Source organism: Apteryx rowi, unplaced genomic scaffold (assembly GCF_003343035.1).
Source record: "Apteryx rowi isolate R43461 unplaced genomic scaffold, aptRow1 scaffold_601, whole genome shotgun sequence".
Taxonomy (NCBI): Eukaryota; Metazoa; Chordata; class Aves; order Apterygiformes; family Apterygidae; genus Apteryx; species Apteryx rowi.
Genome location: NW_020450874.1, coordinates 329,591 through 352,390, shown reverse-complemented (window position 1 = coordinate 352,390; position 22,800 = coordinate 329,591). Strand labels below are relative to the sequence as shown.

Sequence of the window (22,800 nt, the reverse complement as noted above, 5' to 3'; positions counted from 1 at the left end):
TAGCACAATAAATTGGCAATAATGTGAAAAAAGATCGGTGAAGCTTTGCCAAATTGTTTAGACTGAGATCTTGCAAAATCTAAAACACACGCTCAGCTTCACTTCACTACAGCTACCTAAAATGCATAATGTTGTGTCTGTAAATTTTGACAGAACTAAGGCTTCAAGTGACTTAATTTCTGTACAATCCATACTCTGCCTTCTGCACAAATGAAGAAAATTAGTCTGAAGATTTAAAATTAGTTTGAAACCAGTTGTTTTTGTTTCAYAGGGAAAAGGGAGAAGAATAAAGCAAAGTCTAGAAACATACCAGTGTTCATTCACATAACCTTTGTTGTGATAATTTCATGAGACTAACAAGGTGCAAAAAATGCTAGATTACTTAAAAGATTATAAATTATTCASAGGAAAAGATGGCTCCTTAAGGATTTAGAGATGTCCATCTTTAACTTTTTAGGTCTTAGGTTGAAGACACAATGTAGGAGCATAAATACAATAGTTTAAAGCTTAACTTTCAATCTCTGATTTGGCAAGCTGTTTTCAAAGACCTGTGCAAAGTGAGCTTCAGGCACGTCAGATTGGAATCGTTTTCTTATGAGTGTAGTTTATAACCCCTTACGAATCAGAAAAAAAGCCCTCTTTACCCGATTTCTTAAGGAAACGAGACTCCCGTGGAAGGCTGACGCGGCAGGTGCATGGGGGCTGTCGAGACTCCCTAACGGTCACCTCAGCCCTGAGCGAGGGAAACTTCTCGAAGGCACCGAACCCCGGCAGCCCCGCGCGAGCAGAGGCTGAGGGGGGGGAGGGGGAGGGAGAGAGGGAAGAGCGGCGCGAGCGCGACCGTTAACCGCCCGCAGCGGAGCAAGACGCGCACGCGCCACCCGGCAAACGCACCGCTGGGGCGGAGCACGTCAACGTCGGAGGACCTCGGCCTTCGAGGGTTGGCCTAGAGCGGCTCTCACCATCGAGGCTCGGCCTAGAGTGGCCCTGCCACGAGGCGGGCGGCGCCTGCGCGCACTTTCGCTTCGCGCTGCCTTTGAAACGGCGTGGGTGAAGCTGGGCGCCCTGCGGCGGCGGCGGCTCCCTCTTCCCGCGGCGGGGCCGGCACCGGCACCATGGCGCCCGTGCTGAACCTCAACAACGAGGTGAGACCCCGCGTCCTGTGCGGCGGCGGAGTGGGGCCCCCCGGGCGCTTGAGCTGCGATCGGGGCTGGGGAGGCAGGTGGCGGCAGCGGCCGTTGGCCGGGGGCGGTACAAGGGGCGCTGGCGGGCCGGGCTGGGCCGGGAGCGGAGCGGCCGCCGGCCCGGCCGCCCTCATGAGGCCCTCCGTCCCACCGAGAGGTCCCGCACCGGGGCTCTGCCTCTGCGAAAGCCTTGCCAGCTCCTTCGAAAAGATAAACTGCATCTAGGGGTCTGCGTGATGCTGCACGTGTGTCTCGGTTCAGCTGACTGCCTTAGTGTGCACCGTACCGTCATCGTGTCGTGTATTACCGTGTTTGTGCTTGTTTCGCAGGTTGTTCTGGTGGAGTTACCTAAGTCCTCAGCTGCTTCCCTATCTCCTGGGTAGCAAAAATGGGATGTTACCCTATTTTCTTGGAGGTGTAAGGGCTGAGAATAAGGAATTAAGGTGTTAGAAATAACTGTTTTTCCTGTTCTGTAAGAAGTTTGGTGTCTTGTATTTCTGTCAGGATTTTTCACACTCTGAATGAATGAAATCAATTTGGTGTATGTCAGTTGTCTTATGCTGGGTTGATTGCACACTTATGAATCATTGTGTACAGTAAATGTGACCCACTTGAACAAGCCTTTTATACATGTTTAGACTATGGGTGCTATATCTGAAGAGTTGTTGATAATCTTACTGCAGATGTGTTGGACCAGTTTCTGCAGATATTAAATGGGCATTTCCAAGATTTCTAGATAATCCACAGTCTGATTACAGTTCCTGTTTTACCATCTGCAGGACAACCAAAATTGCAGATTATATCAGTGTCCTCAGGATAAAAATGCATTTAAAATAGATCATATGATCTAGGCTGATGCTAGCCCTGAGAGAGGATGAATTGCAAGTTAGAAACTTAGCAAGAGGTAGCTTGTTCATTAGAAAAAAACCTGTAGTCTAATATTATATTAAAAAAACCCTATATCTGTTTAGTAACTTACTACATGTTTTTAGTCCTTATTATTAGCAAATGTGAGGTCAAATGTAAGTGACTTCATATTGAAATGTGCCAGTAAATCACCAAAAAAAGGAGAGAGTGTTTCACTCCCTGTTAAAGCAAGGAGTTTGTTAGCTGATCAAATTCAGGGAATGACTCTTCATCTGTTACCAAAGAGACACTTGTATATCAAGCATTATTTTAATGAAGAATGGCCAAACTGTTCTTCAGGAAAAGATAAAATAGAATGAGTTTCTGTATGAAAGATTGAAACCCCTGAAAGATTTCAGTAAGGATACTGGTGATGCTTTTACTTCTTGTAGCCCAAATATCACCCTATTCTACAAGGAAAATACAAGTTAATTCTGAAAAAGATCCCTGAAGGTGGCAGCCTTCATCAGAGCTCGTAACAGACAACAAATAGGCACTATCTAATAATAGGTGCATCCTGAGGAATAAGGTATTGCAAAGGCAGAAATCCTGACTGCCAGCTCATCAGGAGGGACTGCAGGTCAAGGTGGCTAAGGGTAAGATGCATCTTTTTGATGGAACCCCAGTGCGAGAAGATTAAACAGTTTTTTCATTTCTTCACCTATGCTTTTTCAAAACGTGCTTTATTAACAACTGCGGTGACTCTTCAAAATGTCTGGACTAAATACTTTTCATTTACCAGCACCTGGATGTCCTGTCTGTATTGATTACATTTACTGAGATGCTCTTATGAGAATGTGTTTTGCATCTGAGAAATTTTTATTCTTTTTTTACTAAAGATGGTGTGGTGGAATTTGAGCCTTAATAAAGCAATGATTTCAGAAAGCCTAATGATTTAAACCAACTGTTGGATTTTTCTTGTCTATTCTTCCTGTTTGGTAAGGGAAAGACTTACTGTAATTGAAAGCAGCTCTAAAATATGCACCTTTGGCCTTCCACAATCAAAAAAAGCTAGGAATCATGAGGTTCCCCCCCCCCCCCTTAGGATATATGAAATAATCATGATGGTAGTTTGTTGCAGAAAGAACTTTAAGTGGCACTTAAATACCTGATAAACTTAGTTGTTTGTCTTGGCTGTATTTGCAGTAGTTTCATGTAAGGCTTTGCATGTCTAGTAAGTTTAGTTACTGTTACGTATTTGAGTTTTTGGCAGAAGTCTGTCTTTGCTTAAACTAGTTATTAATAAAGTATAATGGCTGTTAAAAGATGGAATCTTAAGAAATTTTAGATGATAGGTTTCAAAAATTTTTTCACCCTTCATCTTCTGCTTAAAGAAAAAACAATTAGTGTAAAAATAATGTTTCTCGATAACATAAACTGACACCATTCCTTTTGTTCCAGGGTGTCTTATGTATTCCTATGAACTGTATTGGCATGGGTAAAAGCTATACAGCACCTGCTTTGTATGGATAAGATATACTTGTCTGGTGTTCCTATATAAGAAGGATAGTAAATTATTGCTTGTATTGGTTGTTTCAGTCCAGTGTAAATGTATGGCAAGAGGTTTTTCTGGTATTATTGTCCTGGTGAAAGCAAAAAAAAAAAAAAATCACATTCTTAACAAAGTTTTATTAGTGTAGGATAAAAATCAGACCTTTGGCGCCAGTAGTGTCTTGAAGTAAAATGTAGAAGTATTTTGGAATGAAAGAAGTGCAGACACTTAATTAGGTTATTCTTTTACTCTTTATCACCAGTGAGACTTGAAAGTTGAAAATGGATTATTGTTATGAAAATGTAGTCCTCTAAGTAAAAAAGACAAATAGAGACTGTGTCACCTTTCCTTCTGACAGTTTTTGAAATTTTTGGCTAATTTCAGTGAAATATGAAAAAGAATAAAGACCTCAATAGGTTGGTTTTTTTTTTAACTATCATTTAGATAAAGAATAGTGTCTCTGCGAAGTAGCATCCTCTCAACAGTTCTGATCTAGTAGGGAACACAGAATGAAAATGTGATACTGTTTAGGTGACTGTCTGAATAGGATCTGAAGTTTTTGTGCAGTGGTGAAGATCCCAGGTGAATGTGGAGGGAATTGCAGTTATTGTGGTGAGGTGAAATAGGACAGAAAGATGCAGTACAGGAAATCAGGCGTAATTAGTTAGCTATTCACAGACTAATTAGTTTAGCTATTCTGATTATCTTTTATTATTTTCACATAAAGTGGTAGAAATTGGTGCAACAGCTCCAGGAACTATCACATTATTTCCATGGTAACAAATCAATATTCTGCCAAAAGTGTGTAAATGTTCTCTTTTCTAATTGCATATGTATCTAGATAATTATAGAAAATAACAAAGTAGTGTCAGAACCCACATTTAGCAAGGTCTGATATTTTTAAGAAGCCATCAGCTTGCTGCTGGCAGATAAATGGTACAATTTCAGTGTGACTGCATTGCTGAAAAACTAAGACTTAGAGGAGATTTAAAAAATAGAAAGCTTCATAATTCAAGCATCTCATTGCTGTATGCCTATCACATTTTGATTTCTGCGCCCAAGAATGAGGAGGGGAAAGAAGTATAAACTTCAGAAGGTTAGAACAAAGTGAAAGCGAAGAATGGAATTCTTGGAAGAAGACTGRGTTCTGGTGTGTGAGGGGAAAAAARTTGTGGAATGGCAAAGTTCAGAGGTGTGTGGTGGTTTGTGTGTGTGTTCTTTTTTGTTTTTTTTTATTTTGTTTTGTTTTTGCATCATCTGCATATGAGTATGCTTTTGCAGGGTTTGTCTATATTAAGCCACAGTGGATTAAGTTAGTCTCATCTTGCACTTAATTTTATAGGCACACTGGATGAAGGAATCTTAAAATATTTTCTGTGCTGCGTATTTTTTCTTAAAAAATCTTTCTAAGAATTTTTAGATGTCTTATCATAGATTTAATATTTGAAAGTGCATATAAATTAAACTCTTCTGAAAACATTTGCTAGATGGCAGCACATAATCATCCACTGCCATTGACAACGGCATGTTTAAAGGGAGATACCTCAGGTGTTTAGTATGAAAAAATGAGTGTTGATCAGCAATACACAACAGACAGTACACAACAATATGAAACTGAAGCTTGTGAATGAACACCAAGTCAGACTTGCATTTATTCAGAACTCATGTTTCTTAAATGTTTTCCTATTTGTATATCAGTAGCAGAGTATGAGAATAAAGAGTTTATTTCCCTTCCCCCCCCCCCCCATTTTTGGAAGTCAATTCTGGGTATAATTAGCTAAATGAATTCAACTGCAGAAAGCTCATGAAACTAATGCAAATGAACTCTGTATGAATAGTTGTACAAATATATTCTTCTAAAGTATGTCTATACAGGTGCTGTAATGGCCAAAGTTGAAGGTGTCATATTTCATAAAGCAAATTGAAATCTTCTCAGAGTTGACAGTTGTTTCTGTCCCTGGGACATATGAAATTTTATGACACCAATGTGATAAGATTTTTGTAGGATGAATCAAAGATCCTAGGCATAGGCATATCATTTGTCTTTAAATAGCCATTTATCCAACTTCTGTATTTAAGAAAAAATTCCATGTGCTTCTATGTTAACTAAAAAAATTAGCTCCATGTTAACTTTTCCACTCCGGGAGAGTATTTTGTTAAAGTTGGTGGAAAAAATCTGGTTTGCCTAATAGAAGAGAAACTTGTCCCTCAAATGAATTGAATTTACCAAATTTGTTTGGGTTTGGAAACTTTGGTATTAGGTGAGTTTCTCATAAATTTGTCTCTATTAATCAGCTGCATGCTATATAATCATTTTTTCTCTATAAAAGCACTATGGACATCTTAGAGGTTTAGTAAAAAGTTGAACTTTATTTATAAAACAATGGTAATGAAAATGATGTGCAAATAATGCTAATTATCCATTATTTTTTATGTTCTTTTTTCATAATAAGTAGAGTTGAGAAAAAAATATCTTCAGAGTAATTGCATATGCATATGATTTTTTTTTTTCCAGTCTCCATCTAAATGAAGTACAGGTTTAAAAAAATATATAAAGGGAGCTTAGTAACCAAGCTTAAGGCTGTGGATTCCCTTCAGTAAGTGTCTGGATCCCAAAATTGCATGTTGTGTTGTGTCAACATGGCAATGCTCAGGCCCTTTTATTTTTTAGTTTTAGGACTGACATCCTGACCTCTGAATTATCTAAGCCACAACTTAGATGAGCAAGATGTTCAGAAAGTAGTCTGGACACATGGTTAGGGTTTTTCACTGGTGTACAGCAGAGTCAAAGCTGGATAGCATGACTGATCATGGACAAAAAAATCAGACAAAAAGCCAGCAGAAATAGTCTTAACTTATGAAGGAAGTCACCAGTAGTGACTGAAAGTCTGAAACTATAGTCTGTGTTATCCACTATTCTGTGAAGCTTACATTTTTTAATCACAGTGAAACTAAAGGAAATACACATTTGGAAATGTTTGTATAAAGGCCTATAAAGTTTGCTTGGTGTAACATAGATAAATCTTGTGTTTGCTGTTAGCTGGTTAGACACAATTAAGATGACAGAAGTAAACAGAAAGTAAGTTGTTGCTAATAAACTTCCTTTTATGCATGCCTTTGCTCCCAGATTGCTCTGTGTCAACTTATAACTGAAAGGTTAAATACATTCTTTAATAGTAAATCACTTTTGGTGATATGGGTTTCTGTATAATAGTGAAAAAAACATAGTCTTTTTGTCTCATTGGGTTATCAGGTGGAATTTTAAAGAAGAAATTTATTAGTTTTTTTCTTTTTTAGTATACTGTACCCAAGTAACTACTGTTACCTAAGGAACTTAAGTATATTCATAGATTTTTTTTTTTAACCAAGAATTTAAAAAAAAAAAAAGTCCCAGACCAAAACTTTTAAAATAATGGCTGAGTTCTATAGGTGTTAAGGGTGTTTAAAGCAGTTTGAAACAGTAGGTAGCTAGCTCAGCTTGGTGATCCAGAATTCTCTTTAAAATAAAGTAACTGACTCCAAAGATTCATTTAATGGCTTATTATCTCTTCATTGACTATGTGGGAATCTAGCAGCTCCTTCAGGGCAATTTGAGTCTCTATACTGACTTTATAGCTGCCGAAAGCAAGCCTAAAGGGAAAGTGAGGTACAGGGTGACATACCTGTCCAGTTATCTGGTATTGGATTGAACGGTGAGATGTGTGTTCTCTCAGAGTTCAAAATGTCATGCCCTTGTTTAAGGCATGCCTTTGTGTGATGAAGGAAATGCTGCTCTTTTGTGTAACAGCTGAGTTGCTGGAAAACTGTCCAGTAGTTGAGAAATCTGGTTTATAGGTTTCCTGAGTCTGAGATGGGTTGCATCCTGTGATCTCAATTACCAGCAGAGTGCACTAATCACAAATACTAACAAATACTAGCTCTGGGCCACTCTCCAGGAAAGAAAGTAGACTTAATGGGGTGAGGGGGAGCCAGGTTCTGTAGTTCATCTGTGGGTGCCTTTCATTAGGGAAAGTCTTTGGCTGTGCTCCAAAGGCTGCTTAGCCAGCAATTAACATAAAATGCATGAACAGCCTCAGAGGAAATACTGGAACTCCGGACTATAGACCCCTGAGGAAATTCTCCTTCTTGCTGGCCTACAGTTGAGTTCCCTTTTACTATTTTATCTCTGGCTTATGAATCTAGTATGTTTTTGTTTTGTTCCTTACATATTAAAGCTGGAAAGTAGCACCATCCTGCTCTAGCCCCTATCCAGGATGCTGACCAGGCCACTCTCTTGGAAGTAGAAACAGTTATTTTAGACTTCCTCAAATTGAAGAAGGTCTGTAACTTTAGGCTTTTCATTTCTGGTAAGTGCTCCAGACTTCTAGACTTCTTCAGATGTCTCTGGTAGTGTTCTGAGCCACCTGTCAGTATGGTTAAGCTGTATCAAATAAATTATATGTCTTGGGGAATTAAGCCAACTTCAGGTTTATCAGTGACCATTTCCAAATTACTGTTAAGACCAAGTGGTTAGCACTTAAATATTTTGAAGAAGTACAGGTGCCTAAGAAATTCTGTGGTTGAAATAATAGCTCTGGGTGAATTCTGGCACTGACAAGATCGGCATAACCCCGTCTTGTATGTGGTCTTAAATACTTTCTTGAAGCTAGTCATGCAGTCTCTTACATGCAACTGAAATCAATCTAATATCTTTATTAAGAAAGTATAAACAAGTTATAAGAATTAATAAAAAACAAACTTATACACAGTTCAAAACTTTCTAACCAAATAGTTTATTCTATCAGTTTTTTTCTCAGAGTATTGACAAATGACAACTTTTTGCTGTAAATTATAAGCATGTACAAAGTTAGAAAGCAAATGGAACTTTCCCTTTAAACTCTGGATTACTTGGCAACAATCATATTTTACCTCTATGGAAATACGTGTTTAAAAACTTCTTGCATTACTTGTGTTCCTCTTAAATAATTCTAAACATAACAGTTTCTTGAAGGGAAAAAAATTGTGCTAGATTGGGCTTGAATTCTGCTTAAAACTGTTCAAGTGTTAAATTACTGACATTCTTTTACAGACCATGTAAATGTCCTAAGGAAAAGGTCTTTTGAAAGCTTATGAAATTTCCAAACTTACACTCTGTGAGATAGAATTCTGAGGAATTGTGGGGGGGTTTTCCTAGGAACTCTTCCAGCAGCTGTTTCTAAAGTTTCTAGAGTTGCCACATCATCAGTTAYACTATATTAACAGCAAATTCTGATCAGTCATTCACACAGACTTACTTTCAGCGGATTACTAAAGGAATTAAATATGGAAAATTATTCAGTTATTTGCTGCTGGCAGTACTGTATACAGCTGTTATCAAACCACTGTATTTCAGAACAGGAATGAAAACTTTTCCTTAGTTCAAGTGGTTTATAAGAAGTGTGTGTGGTAGGCCACGTAGACTAGTAAGATGCTCTCATAAAACAAAACATCTGTGGTTCCTTGGTGTGGTAGTGTACAATAATGAAAAAAGCATGCAAACACAGTCATGGGAAACTCGGTAATTCTTATTTTAAAGGAGTTGTAAGATGCTTGTGGCATACAATATAGGTTTTTTTTATCAAATATAATTTACTGGTATATATGCACATATAGGACTTAAAAAAAAAAAAAGAAAGCTTTCTGATACAGTAAATGTGCTTAATTTCTTACTAGTATGATTGCAGACATCTTTCTGCAATGTTTGCATTGCTGGGCTCGAAGCTTGCAACCAAATGAAGAAAGAAGCAAAGATGAAATGCGAGAGAAGGGGGAAATATTATGGTGTTAGTTTTTTCAGAATAGATTTGGGATTTTTTTTTCCTAAAAGAAGAATAGCAATTAATTGTGATTTGCTAAATGATACAGCATTGATAAAATTCCACTTGGTTTGTCTTATGCTATGGGGGTCCTTAATGGAGAGCAATTAAAGCAAAAAAATTACTTTTCAACAAAAAAGTGGCTAGCTACTAGACTCTGACTTTTTTGATTGTGTTTTAAATCATGTTAGAGAGAAGATATTCTTGTACTGACTTTATTTGAAGAAAGTATTTGATTACATTACTGTATTTCCCTTGCAAAGATGGAATATGCAATGGCATATGTTTATTCATTCTGGGATTAATAACAAATGAATTGTGTGTGTATTTATAATTAAGTACTTAGAATGTAAATCTATTGTCATGTTTTAAAAATGCAAATATTTGGTTCCAGTTCACTTTTGTTCTGGTGTATCCTCTCCTTTGTAGTTGCTTGGCTTTTGGGGCAGTCGTGTCTTTCCATTCTATAATTCTTATATCAAGTTAATGGGCCAAAACTGCATCAGACCATTTCTGTAATGGTTCTTAGAGAACTTCCATTAAAATCATAAGTAAGTTTGACATGAAGATCTCCAGAATACCAAAAATAAGCTAGGGACTCAAATTCACAAATTTAAATTTCAGAATAATGTCTAGAGATCAGCTGGATTCACTCAATTATGTTGGAAGCTAGTTTATAGTGTGTTTGTAGACCTGTTTAAATTCTTTTTATCTGTGGTCGAGCAAACATTGGGTATGGAGTAGCTCTCAGCAGTTTAATTGGACAATTATTTATAATATTGTTGTTTAACAGCTTGGTAAAGCAAGTTAGATTGAAAGGTCTTTAAAATTGATACAGCATGAAAGAGTATAGTCTAGAAAATGTCCTGACTAGGAGCAGGGAGCTGAGGTTGAGGAGTACAACGTTAGGGGCTTTTTGATTGTCTTTTTTTGATGACTACTTTTTGTTTCTGTTTTTTGTTTTGGGAGTTAAATCTTTATTTTAATGGCTTAGTGCTTGTCTCTCTCCTAAAAGACATTTGCACCTTATCTTAACGCACAATATAGTCAGTGAATCTGGAATAGCTGTTTATTTGGAAGCTATTCCATAACAAGAGTACCATCTTCTGATTTGGCTAACTCCATTTACAAATACTAAAATAGTGAGAATAAGCCAGTTTCATATTAAAAAAAAAAACCCTCTAAATTTGCTTTAAAAAGTGCTTTRAAATTGTATTTATGCCTGCATTATTTCTGTTTTTCTTCTACAGTTCAGGAGTTCTTAGGTCATTTCCCTAGATTCTGGCCTTGGTGCCTTCAATGGAAAATGAAAGCTAGCTAGCAAAATGAGATTGGCCAATGGAAAACAAAACTTGCTCCATGAGGGAGAACTGTTGATACTTTCCAAACTAAAAAAAATTGAAATAGCATTTATTTTTCCTTGAATGAAAGTATTCTTAAGAAAACCCACCCCCTTTTTAAAAATAAATTGTTGGAAGCTAATAGTGGAATATTACAGAGAAATGAAATTTTATGTAGGCAGTACGCGTTGTGCATCATTGGATAGAGCTATCAGTAAATGCCAAGTATGGATATTTGAATCTCTAAGCAATTAGGAGAACACTTCCTATTAAATTTATGCCCGTTATGATATATCAAGTAGGTAGTTTCTCACAGTTTTTACTGTGGCAGCAGGCGCCACAGTGAGTTTTTTCAGAATCAGTTATGGTTCTCTGCTGTTTAGTGAGAGCACACTAGAAAGTCTGAGATCTGACACAGATATGCTAGCGTTTGGAGAAATGAGTGAACAGAGTTGCATGAGAGGTTGGTAAAAACCATTTTGGATAGCTACTGGTTCAAAGGAATGAATAAGGGATTTCATCCAGAGGCAAAAATCACTGGGGGACTGCTGTAAAGGAAATGAGTAGCATAGGAGCAGGAGAGCATAACTCTCACTTTGTTGCATGATAAAATAGGAATTCCAGAGGATATAAAGGAAAAGGGCAGTTAAGGCGATTGCTTGCTGTTGGAACAGTTTGGAAATAGAAAGCATGATAGAAGAAAGGGAGGAGGGATATAGCTGGTAATGCTTCAGATTTGCTGGGTGGGTAATGAGGTGTGTCGGAGAGGAGGAATTACAATGACGGCTGAATAGAGCTGGGGAAGAGGAGGTGCGTGTGGTTGACATGGAAAAGGGGGAGGTGGAAGAAGAAGAAGAAAGCAGTAAGCTTCAGGAAAAGGGAGTCCCCCAAGAGAACCAGCCCTGGACGTGGGGGAGGGGTTCTGAAAGGCTAACAATAAGCGTACTATACTTAGATTAGTAATGTGAGAGCAGCTGTCCTGTTAGAACAAAGAAGATTTTGCAGAAACCTTCCAGCACAGTTATAAGTCGTTACTAACACTGGGATGGCTATAGTACATCTTTTAGATTTAGGATCTTGGCCACTGCCTAACAGAGAATTAATTGTGTGAAGGTATAGATGTTAGACAAAAGAACAGTGTCAGCCAGACTTCTGGCAGGGATATTTAAAGCTCTTTATTCCTTCTACCTTTTATATTCATTCTTCCCCCAGTTTCTATTTTATGTCATAGAAAAAAATTCCTGGAAGAATGCTGATTTTTGGATTTTTCTGTACTTTTTCAAGCAAAGTTAAATATTTCAGTGGCCTGACTTTTGCACGCCTCTGTTTACAAAAAGGTCCCATCACAAAATCAATTTTATTATATCTGATCTCCAAGGAATAAAGAATACTATAATTGGTATAGAAAGTTAATCCTATGTTCCCACTAGAGAGAAATCTTTTTTTCCCATCCAGAATTACTGAAAAGTTTTATGGCACCCCTGGTAAAAATACCTGGAACCTCACTTTCTATTTTAAGATTTCTTTTGGCCTAATCTGTATGGGACAGAGTTCCTGCCAAAAAGAGAAATTAAGTAGAGGCATGATAGTGAAAATCTTAATGGAAGAGCCATTTGGGGGGGAGATAATACACTGTTTTCATAATTTGTCACGCCAATAGTTTTGATCTATATTTGAAAGCAGTAGAAGCTTACCTCAACTTTTTTTTTTTTTTTTTTTTTTTTTTTTTTGAGTAGTCCTTGACACAGGCGGAGTATTCATCCTCTCTGAACAAATTAGAAAAATCCCTGATGCAAGTCTGGATTGCCATTATATCAGTAGTTATCAGAGCATGGTCCCTCAGGCCATGGCAGTCACTAGAGCACCCTGGACCCGAGCTGCTGCTGTACTCTTTGAATGCATTGGGGCACGTGTATGGGATAGGCATGGTAGGTGGCCTTGTGCTAGGAGCAGCATAGGGCACAGGACAGCAAGCCTTATGCTAGCCATTATGGTCCGTGTGACATTTTGTAGCCTGACAATGGTCCATTGGTCAAAGAAGTTTGAAATCCACTTTTTGTTTTTAAATTAAAAAAATTTTTTGGAAGAAGATATGCGAAAGTACCAAGTATTTAGAAAGTGGAAAATAAACAGGCCCCTCTAATTTCTCTCTGTTCTCTTTCCTGTTTTTTAGACAGAGATTTTTTTCCTTTGAAAACATGAATTTTGAATCATTATTTGCACAGCTATATTTTTCCAGATATAGAATCTAAATGTGTTTTTTCTTTTTTGCTAGAGCTTTTCTCTTTGTAGCTTTGATTTATTTTATCAGATGAGACATCCATCCACGCTTTTCTTATTCTCCGTTGTTCAGTGCATACCTCTAAGCTTATGTCCTGTGTGATGTGTAGTTTTTTGTTATGAGACTGTGATGCAGGGTAAATAGCCTCCTCTCAGTCTAAACTTTAGAAATGTTGTATTTGAGCATCAGACAAGAATATAGACACTTTTGGTGGTTACTGATTAGAGAAGGAGAAAATGCTATGGTTAATTTAAAATACGCTTGCATGAAGGGAATTCCTTCAGCTTGCAAGAACTGTGTAGGAATGAGCAGCACTCATTGCACTGTCTCCAGAATGCAGCAGTACTGGTGATATTTAMCCATACTGTGAAATTGAGGTTTACACACTGCAAGGTTTACCTTGAGACTTCTGTCCATAAGGTAACTTTGCTTTTATTTCCCTTCTTACATGTATGGAGAGGGAGGAACTTCACTGAGCAGGAATATTCATAAGAGTAGTTCAGATCAGTTTCTTTTTGGTCATAGTAAGATCAGTTATTGTTATCTTCAGTTTTCACAAAAACAGGTTATGCGTGCACTTTATAGACTGATAATCTAAAATCTATGGTAGTAAGACCATTTCTGTCTTTCAGATTTAACAATGAAATAGGGAAATGGTTTAATAGGAGTTTGTCAAACTTAATCACTCTCCAGCTGAGGTTTGCATTCAACACAATAATAAAATCCTTTTATTCATTTTATGAACTTGAAACTCTTTTCCTTTATTATTTTATTCTTAGAGCTTAATTTCTTAACTCTCTCAATGACTACTTGCGTCTCCATAATAACTTTCAATGTCATTTTACATAGAAATTTTAAAATGGATGAGTTTTTTTTACAAGATGAGCATTTCTGCTGAATGATAGCTTCAGAGAAATAGTTATTGCCTTTTCTAGTAGTATTAAAATATGAATATTTGCCAAACACTGTGCTACTATAGTGTTTCACATGTGTCCCACTCATTCCTGGCTTCTCAGCAGATGGAGACTAGTTTGAAGTTGAAGGTAATTCTTGTAACTATTAATGTCTCTTTTTACATAAAGTATGTTACACAGAAGAACCTCTCTTTCTTATATACTGTTCAACAAGCTATCATTGTTCTAATTTCCCTTAAAACTTCAATCACCAGATTAAAAATACTGATCAAAAGAATGTGTTAAGACTAAAATATATTTTGTTTAATCTGCGGAAGCAATGAAGCCTGGTATCTTACAGCTTTGTGTCCAGTGTTCCTTGAATCTTCACACTAGTATCCTCAGGTCTTCCTCTGTATCTACAGCTTTCTGCTGTATTATTAAACTTGGAGTTGCTCTTTTTGAGCACTAAGTAGTAACTGCAGCTGTAGCCAGTGAAGCAGAATGGTGAATCTGCTCCAACCTATTTTTATCTGGAGTTTCTAAGATACTGGAGTGTGCTGTAGTTCAGAGATAAATGCAAACGTTACCTTTCTTTGTAATATAATCAACAGGATAGATAACACCAGAGGAATAGACACACAGACACCAGCTATCTGTCCAAAACTTTGGTTTAGCAGTCTCTGATCAGATGGGTCAGTGATGCTACAAAGGTAAGCGACATTACTAAAGATGATAATCTGTTTATTGGACGTATTTTTGATTAGCAAACATAGTCTAGGAAATTATCTGAGAGAATATGTTGGATTCTTTGCAGTTGCAGTTTCAGTATTAGTAATTAAAAATGATCATTAATTAAACAAATTTGATGGAAAGTGTTAAGCGGATACAGATTTTTAAAGGAATACTTGAATTATGAAAAGAAATCGAGAAATGGAGAGGAAGTAAAGCAAAAAAGGGTAATATGAATAGAGTTTGTCTTGTATTTCATGTTGAATCCATAATTTGGGGAGAATTAGGTTTTGAGGGGAAAATATTAGTATAAATGGCAGGGTAGAGCATGAAAAAAGATATGGAAGGGTGGAAAGGACGATAATGGTAGTCTTTGAAATTAAGTACAAAACTGCCTAAAGCATGTCAGCACTGTGCTCTGTTTTCCACTGACTTTCCTGTTGGAGGATGCCATGCTTCAGGACCTTGGATTAAATTAAACTTCATCCACCTAGTGGAGTCTTTAGTCCTGTTGATCAAATCTACCCATCTAGTATGCAGCTCTTTAGAGTTATCTTAGGAAAAAAAAGTGCTAAGTACCTTAAAAATAGAATTTGCAGTGTAAGCATATGAAACCACTAGTACTCTGAGAGGAATCCTACTGCTGTTTTATGAGGTAATGATGTCTGTAAAGCACTTTTATGCTCTTCCATTCTTACCAGTAGGCTTTGTTAGATTCTTTACTCTTAGCCAGCCTTTTCTCTTAGCTTATTTATTCATAGATTCTTCTCTATACTTTTCAGTCTCTGCTGGTAGCAGTGAGTAGCAATGACTCTTTCAGTTCTTAATCCAATAAAGAAAATATAAAGAAATCTCCATTTTAATTTGGATCCTATTTTTTAAAAAAGTGTTTAAAAAGTGTTTTAAAGTTGATTTGTAAAGCTGAGTCTGAACAAACCATTCGTAAACATAAGCATTTGATGAGTTTTTACTGAGTAAGTACCAAATAGGTTTTTGTAAGAGTCCTGTATGCTTAATGCTTAGACTCCTGTAGCACATAATCTTCAGTTGATGGTTATACCTCCATAGACTGTCCAGGTCTACTAAGAATGCAACATTATGGGAAGCAAAATAGGCTTTTGCATGCTATAATCTGGGGATTAGTATAGGACACAGCTGATTTTGTTCTTGCTTTGTAAGCCTGCCGTAAGCCATGCCACCTTTCTGGATGTGAAGAATTGCCTTCAGTTGATGTTGTCCGAAATACTTCAAAATAAGCCGTTGCCTGAATACCTTGAAGTCAGTTCTACCAGTGCCAAAAGAAGGGGGCAGCGTGCACCCTACTAGGGCTAATTGACATGCAACTGTTGCTGTCTCTCTTGTATCTGCCCCCTTCTCCCCCCCCCCCCCCCTGTCCTGTACCCCCCCCCCCTCCCCCCCCCCCCCCCCATGTCCTGTAGTGCAGTAGACTGATCCTCTACCAGCTGGAGTTGAGAAGCCTTGTTGTGGTTCAAAAATGAATCCCAATGTTTTATTTAATGACAAAACACACTTGTATGCTATTCTGAGTAAGATGGTATGACAGGTGACCTGCGATGGCTCTCGTAGTATGCTGACTGCTTGGCCTAAGATAATGAAGGTCTGTCTGTGAGAGATGGATGATGCGTGAATGCCCCTGTAGTTTCTATAAAATGACTGGAGCATGCAAAGAGCAACTGGTTGGCCAGAAAAATGCTTTGAGGATTCCTGAAAAGCATACCTAGTCAAGTGCAGTTTACTAGCCAGTTATTTTAAACATTCAAATATTTTAAACATTCAATAAAAAATCAACAATTATATATTCTATATTCAATATTCAGCTGCTACATGGAAATAAAGGAGCATCTAAATGAGGGAAGGTAGAGAAGAATGTGAAGGGAAACAGTGCAGCGACTACTATATACCAATATTTACTGTCCCACCATTCTGCCCTTGTAAACATCTCTACAACGCAAGTGAGTGATAGCCCCAGTCTGAGACAACGCGAACTGATGTAGAATAAGGAAAAATGGTCCAATGGAGTGGTTTGTCCGTTCAGCTCAACTACCAACTGCTGTTTCTGCTGCTGCTTTTCTTGCAAGATGGAATGAAATGCTATTCAAATTTTTTGATGTTAGATTCTGTTGCCTGATAGTTTGTATATCGATTTCAGAGTCAGTACTTATTAGATCTCTTATTGACTTACGCAGAAAAGAGTCTGGGTCTTTTAGCTCTGTCAGAAAAACCCTTTTGTTGATGTCTTGGGGCTATGACAGACACACTTCAAATTTAATTTGCATTTAAAGCTGTTACTGATCGTGTACCAGGCAGTCAGAAGTGAGCGTTCTAGCTTCTTACGGTGGATGAGGCTAATACTTTGATCTATGAATTGTGGTAACTGAGGGGATGGCGTATATTCCTTTCTCTTTTACAGAAAGAACCTCTGAGACAGAGCCTTAACAAAGGAGAACTGGTACACAAAACTTCGCTACTTGCAGGATAAGGCAGGCTGTCTCTAGACAGGTTGCCTCTTAGAGTTGCTACAGAGGCAGAAGGGACCTTCCCACAGCATTGACCAAGGCAGAAAATGCTCAACAGTGTTACTCTGGATTAATTTTAGATAAAAGAAGGCTAATTTTTGACCTTTCAAAAACTAGCATAATTCAAATATTCTTTAAAACATAATGCAACTCAGTTCAGTGAAAAACATCTTTTTTTTTTTTTTCCTTAAGCAACTTGTGCTGTTTATATGGAAAAATACCTATCCTTCTTGATGTAGAGGAAGAGGGATTAGGAACATGGTAGTGAATATTTAAAGAAAAAACACAAAACAAAATCCCTCCTTAAAATCAATGCTGTTGCATTGATTTTTTTGTTGAGCTGTTGTTGCATCTCTGACTTTGTACCATACCCACTTCTGCCAAAATTTTCTTTTCATGGCACCAGTTCAACTCTACAGGCTTAGATAGATGTTTACAGTTTTTATAATTAATGCAAAAATTATACAAACTGGTGAGTCATATAATTGGGTTATGCTCCTGAATATGCTCCTGAATATGCAAACAATCTAAAGGTTAATAATGTCATGTGTGGAGTGCTTTATTTCTCTTCTTGTTTTAAAAAGTTCACAATTTGAAGAAAGAAAACAAAACCTAGTATTCTCCTGATTTACTCATGTATAATTATCCTGATGATTTTTAGGTTGGTATGGTAGCTTTTTCTGTTACTGTCTTTGTATGAAATCAAGGGATAAGGGGACATGAAATGCACATGTGGCCTCTAGCTAGAATTCTGGTGTAATTAAGAAATCCTAAATATAGAAATCCATTGCCTTAAGCTTGGTAGTGTTGGCTGCCTTGATCTCACCCCCCTGCAGCATTCCATGGAAATACTTTTAGTAGAGTGTTAGATGTGGGTTTTCAAACTCAAGTCCAGCTGATGAATTAAATATAGGGGTAGAAATCCCCTTCAGGTCATTCTCATTTTGGAGGATTTGTGTATTTTTGTTCCACCCCCTGCCCCAGCACCACCAATGTGGTGACCCATGTGCTGATTTGTGTAATCTGGCATCTTTAGGTTAGTTTATCACAGTTATTTCTTATCTGGAAGTTTACAACTACCACTGTTTATTTAGGGCTTAGAAGTAAGTGTCTAGCCAGCTCAAGATGCTGGTTTGGACTTGAGAGGCTCTGATGTTTTCTGAAGTACTGCATGGAGCCTGATTCTTTACAATGAGACACCAACTTTGAAGCAGTAAATCCATTAAATTTTGGTTGTTGGCTATGAGCAAGTAATTCTAGACTAGCCTTACTCCCTCCCGACTGTCTGAGATATTTTGAATCACTTCTCAAAGCCTTTAGCTGAAAATGGTCTTTGGTAGCAGTCTGAGAACTCACTGTGGTTTCCCCTTGGAGAAATTATGTTAGAAATAACACAAGTTCTCCATACTTAAGTAAACACACTGCTGTGTTGAAGAAATACTCATATTTCCGTGCTTCTGTTGAGAAGGTACCGGCACAGATGGACTGTGGAGGGGGAGTTGCTCTGTAATTCGCAAGGAGGCAGAGAGAGAGAGAGAGGCAGAGAGAGAGAGAGAGGCAGAGAGAGAGAGAGAGGCAGAGAGAGAGAGAGAGGCAGAGAGAGAGAGAGAGGCAGAGACTTTGCCCTGAGCATGGTGACGACATGCCCAGGTGGCCGGTGTGCTCCTCCTGTTCCCCCTGAGCGACCTGCTGAGAACCTGGCAGAGTGGGAGCCTGGGGGCCCAAAAGGCAGTGGGTGCTTCGCATCTAGTCATGCTGCTTCTGCCTGTCTTGGGCAGCACTGGGAGGTCTGCAGCTGGCTGTGTTTTAATACAGAAAAAGTTGTGTCCCATGTTTCACAGAGTTTTGATTCATTCGGTTAGATGCTTTATGGTATGATCCAGTCCACTTGGTTTGAACCCGTTTACTTGTAGCTGACAGTGGGAAAGGCACAGTTAATGCTGCTTATTGCACAGGAATTTGCCGAAGAAACGGTGCATTCCTTAGCCCTTACTTTGTTGGGGTTTGATTCTTATAGTAAGTTAGGGATTACTCTATTGATCTTAGTCTGGTTTGTTGTAGCCCAGCTCTATCTCTTCTCCATCTGTACATTTTCACCTTGTTCTTCTGCCCTGGAAATACCATTCATGTGACCATGAGGGGAGCCAGTTCAGGAAACTGATCTGGCTGAAAACCAGCCTTTTTTGTTGTTTTTGTTTGTTTGGTAGGTTTATTTTTCTTTTTTGAACTCTGGATTTATATTTGTATAAAACCATTTAAATATAAATAAATGAATAAATAGTTTTATTTATATTAGTTTTTTTATAAAACTGTCCTGGAACTGGACCCCGGCTTTCCACATAGGTACATGTACATTATTCTTCTGCCTTTACCTCTCTACTAATATATATGTTTTTAATGCAAATAGCTATGATAAATCTGAGACTGGTTATGTCCAGATTTATTAACACATATAAAATATGTACTATAATACAGTGATTCTTTTTTTAAAAAAGTAAACTTGGCAATTTCTAACTTTTCCTAAGAATGTAAAAATCATTAGACCTTTCAGGCTGACAATCCAGATAAGAGAGAGAAATATTTGTAATGAAGTTCCAGAAACATTTTTTCACTTGGATTATTCACTCAAAAGATCATGAACTATTGTTAGTTTTGGCTAATAATATGATCCAACTGCAGGYGTTTTGAATTTGAAAACTGTCTGTTGCCAAATAGCACCAAAAATTAAGGTTTAGAATACTATGTTGCCATGGTAACTTCTTGGTTAGAAAAAGACTTCCAAGTAACTAAAATGAAACCAATGTTTTTGGTGTGCCCTAAAACTAGAAAAGGAAAGAAGCTCAGTGAGAACTAAGACATTAGATTTAGTTCCACGTTTTTCTTCGAGGTGTTGGAGAGACATTGAATATTCATTTAAATACATTTCACTTTTTCTTTCTTTCTTTTAGAGTTGGACTTCTTACTGTGGCATTTGTTCATGCCTAACTTGAGCAACAAACACAAATGCTTTTGGTGTGTTTTTTGTTGCAGCAGTGCTCCTTAAACTGGGAGTTCTTGAACAAATTTCCTATTGCAGCAAAATGAAGAAGCTATTGTATATCTTTGGGAACATCTATACAATTTGCTCCTTTCACATTGTGCCATTCTGATGTCAGTGGAGCAGAATTTCATTTCAGTCTGCTAGGCTTCTCTTGGCATGAAAGGTCTCCTGTAGGAGTGAGGTATAGCTGCTACCTATGACTTTAACAGTTCTTTCACTAGGCCCAGTGTGAGCAGGTACATGGTAATCTGTTGACAGTGATATGATTAGATATATTAAAATGGGTTCTCTTCTGAGGCAGAATTTACATGACACATTCTTGAATTTTTGTCATTTGTTATCCCGCTCATGTCAGGTATTACCTTCGTGTCAGATAAGACCTGTTAGCCTTGAAAGCAAAGGAAGAAACTCAAGTGAGAAGCAAACTCAGAACTACCCTTTTTCCTTTCATGCATCAAGTGATATCAGAAGAGTTCTGGTTGCTATGAGGAGAGCGTTTTTGTCTCACACATGAATTGTTTATCTGCTCTTACTGAAACAGTTGTTGGGGGAGACATATAAGACATTATATTCCAAAGTAGATTCAGACATTTCTATGTAAAATTACAGAACATTATTTAGGAAAGATACCTTCAAACTGTAAATGAAAAATTTCTTTCAGTTATGTCTTGACCTTGAAGACAACCCTTTTTTAGGGATATCTTCATTTTTGGAGGGCAGAATAGGGGGACCTCTGTTCAATGTGTGTGTGTGTTCGTATAACATTATGGATATTTCAGAACAGTCCACTCTTAAATTGATTTCTTTTTACTGGATGAGTTTAGATGCAGCGTCCTTCACTGAGGAGAGCAGAATGATTTATCTATTCTGGTTACTTGTACAGGAACTAGAACTAAACTGTGAGCTGGCATAAAGCAGAAGCAGATGAAGGAACTCCAATCTGTTGTCCAGTGCTGGTTGTTTAAAGGTTTAATACTCTGTTTAAGTGCATTATTGGATCAGGACCAAGATGTTCGTGACCTCATGGGCTGAAGCCCAAGGGGAACAGTTTTATGTGCTTCAGACTTCTCAGAGGAAAAAGACATGGCCGTCAATTTATTGGCTTTCCTGCCTTTTGAAAGCAGGGGCCAGCTGCATAAGTAAACTCTTCTAGTTTGAGAATTTAAGACATGCTGTGTCTTGCAGATATTTTCATGTACAATACTAGCTATTGTACATGGTAACATGAGAAAAATACTTTAGATTTCATRTTGTAAACCTACACAGATCATCTAATATTTCAGTGTTTTGAACAGAAGATATTAAACCACTCCTGGGTGGAAAAATGTTATTGCTTATTCTCTTAATCCATTGGATTATTAATTTTTGAAGAATGTTTTTTTGAAGTGCAGTTGATGCTATAGTTCAGAGTAGACACGTACCTTTCTTGCTGCATCTACAAATCTTTAGTCACACTTTCCTATATTTTTTCTAATTGGCTGAACGCTAGCTTAGTTTGGAGACATGTTCCCTGTAGAAACCTCAAAACAAGTTTCAAAAGTAGCCAAGTATAACATTTTATTCTAATGTAATGTTCCTTTGAGAACTTTGCTGCTGTTGTCTTTAATGTGAAGGCAGATACCTTTTGACTGTTCATGTGAATTTCAATGTAATGTGTGCCTATACCATTTTTTTCATCCATATTGCTTGGTGTATAGTTGTTGCCATCACAGATTTGAGGCCCTTTCCAAAGTGTTTAGTTTTTTGGACCCAACAACAGTGTTTTGTTTTGTTTTTTTCCTCTTCTGTTCTTGTCTTTTTGGTTCTTCCATCTACAAATTCCATAGGTTTCTCTTCAAGAAACCTGGAAACTTTCATAAAATTTTTTTGCAATGGTTTGAGTGGGAAACTCTTAAAATAACTTTCTGTTCTATTACACGTTTGTTCTGTTTTTTTCATTATATGCAAACAACATGTCCCCATTAATTTAAAAGGTATACTATGTGATCAAAAGCCCTTTCCAGCAAGTCCATCATTGATTCTGGCTTTCCAATTTTTTTTTTAATTTGTTACATAAAATCAAATAAATTTTAATTATGACTGAAATCAGTATTCAAACAAAACAATTTTCTTGCAAAAAATACTAGAAGAAAACTTAGATCAAAAGTATGATTAAACAATCCTGTGTCAATGTCTCTCCAGCACTACTGTCCTTTTCCCCTGCTTGAATAATGAGACCATTGTGAAACTGCTGAGGATTGGGGAAGATTTCATTGGGTTACCATGCAAGAGGAAAAATCACACACTTTTCCTTTCTAGAGTTCTGTTAACCAGTAAAGATGGAGCAAATTGCTACAAATTCTATTTTCCCAAAATAGAACTGGAATCATCAGTAGAGTTTTGTCTGTTTAATGAAGGAGCAGATGTAAGAGTATGTTTGTTTCTAACTTTTTTTACAAATGCAGATAAAAATCTAAGAATATTTTTCCACTTCATCGACAAAAGTTTCCTYATTTCCTGTGTTCCTCTTGTGCAAAAAAAATTTGTTTTTTTATGATTGAGTTCCTTAGAGCTGTTGTGAA

General features: G+C 37.4%; 1 protein-coding gene and 1 long non-coding RNA gene across 20 annotated transcripts in view; one reads left to right on the top strand and one right to left on the bottom strand.

Annotated features, from left to right (window-relative positions):
- The window catches only part of LOC112974483, a 155,475-nt gene extending 154,743 nt beyond the window's left edge, over positions 1-732 (bottom strand). For all 16 annotated transcript variants that reach the window (XR_003256291.1, XR_003256298.1, XR_003256293.1 and 13 more), the window contains exon 1: positions 645-732. This is a non-coding gene — a long non-coding RNA (uncharacterized LOC112974483). The remainder of the gene's footprint in view (positions 1-644) is intronic.
- Positions 733-1,056: 324 nt separating this feature from the next.
- SRFBP1 (serum response factor binding protein 1) overlaps positions 1,057-22,800 on the top strand; it is an 83,755-nt gene continuing 62,011 nt past the window's right edge. For 3 of the 4 annotated variants that reach the window (XR_003256284.1, XM_026083470.1, XM_026083468.1), the window contains exon 1: positions 1,068-1,145. Coding sequence is in view for 2 of the 4 variants with exons in the window: in XM_026083470.1 (XP_025939255.1) it covers positions 1,116-1,145 (30 nt within the window). In the remaining 2 variants the exon portion in view is untranslated. Of the gene's footprint in view, positions 1,146-14,544; positions 14,644-22,800 lie in introns of all 4 variants that reach the window. The other variant, XM_026083469.1, reaches the window with a different exon arrangement.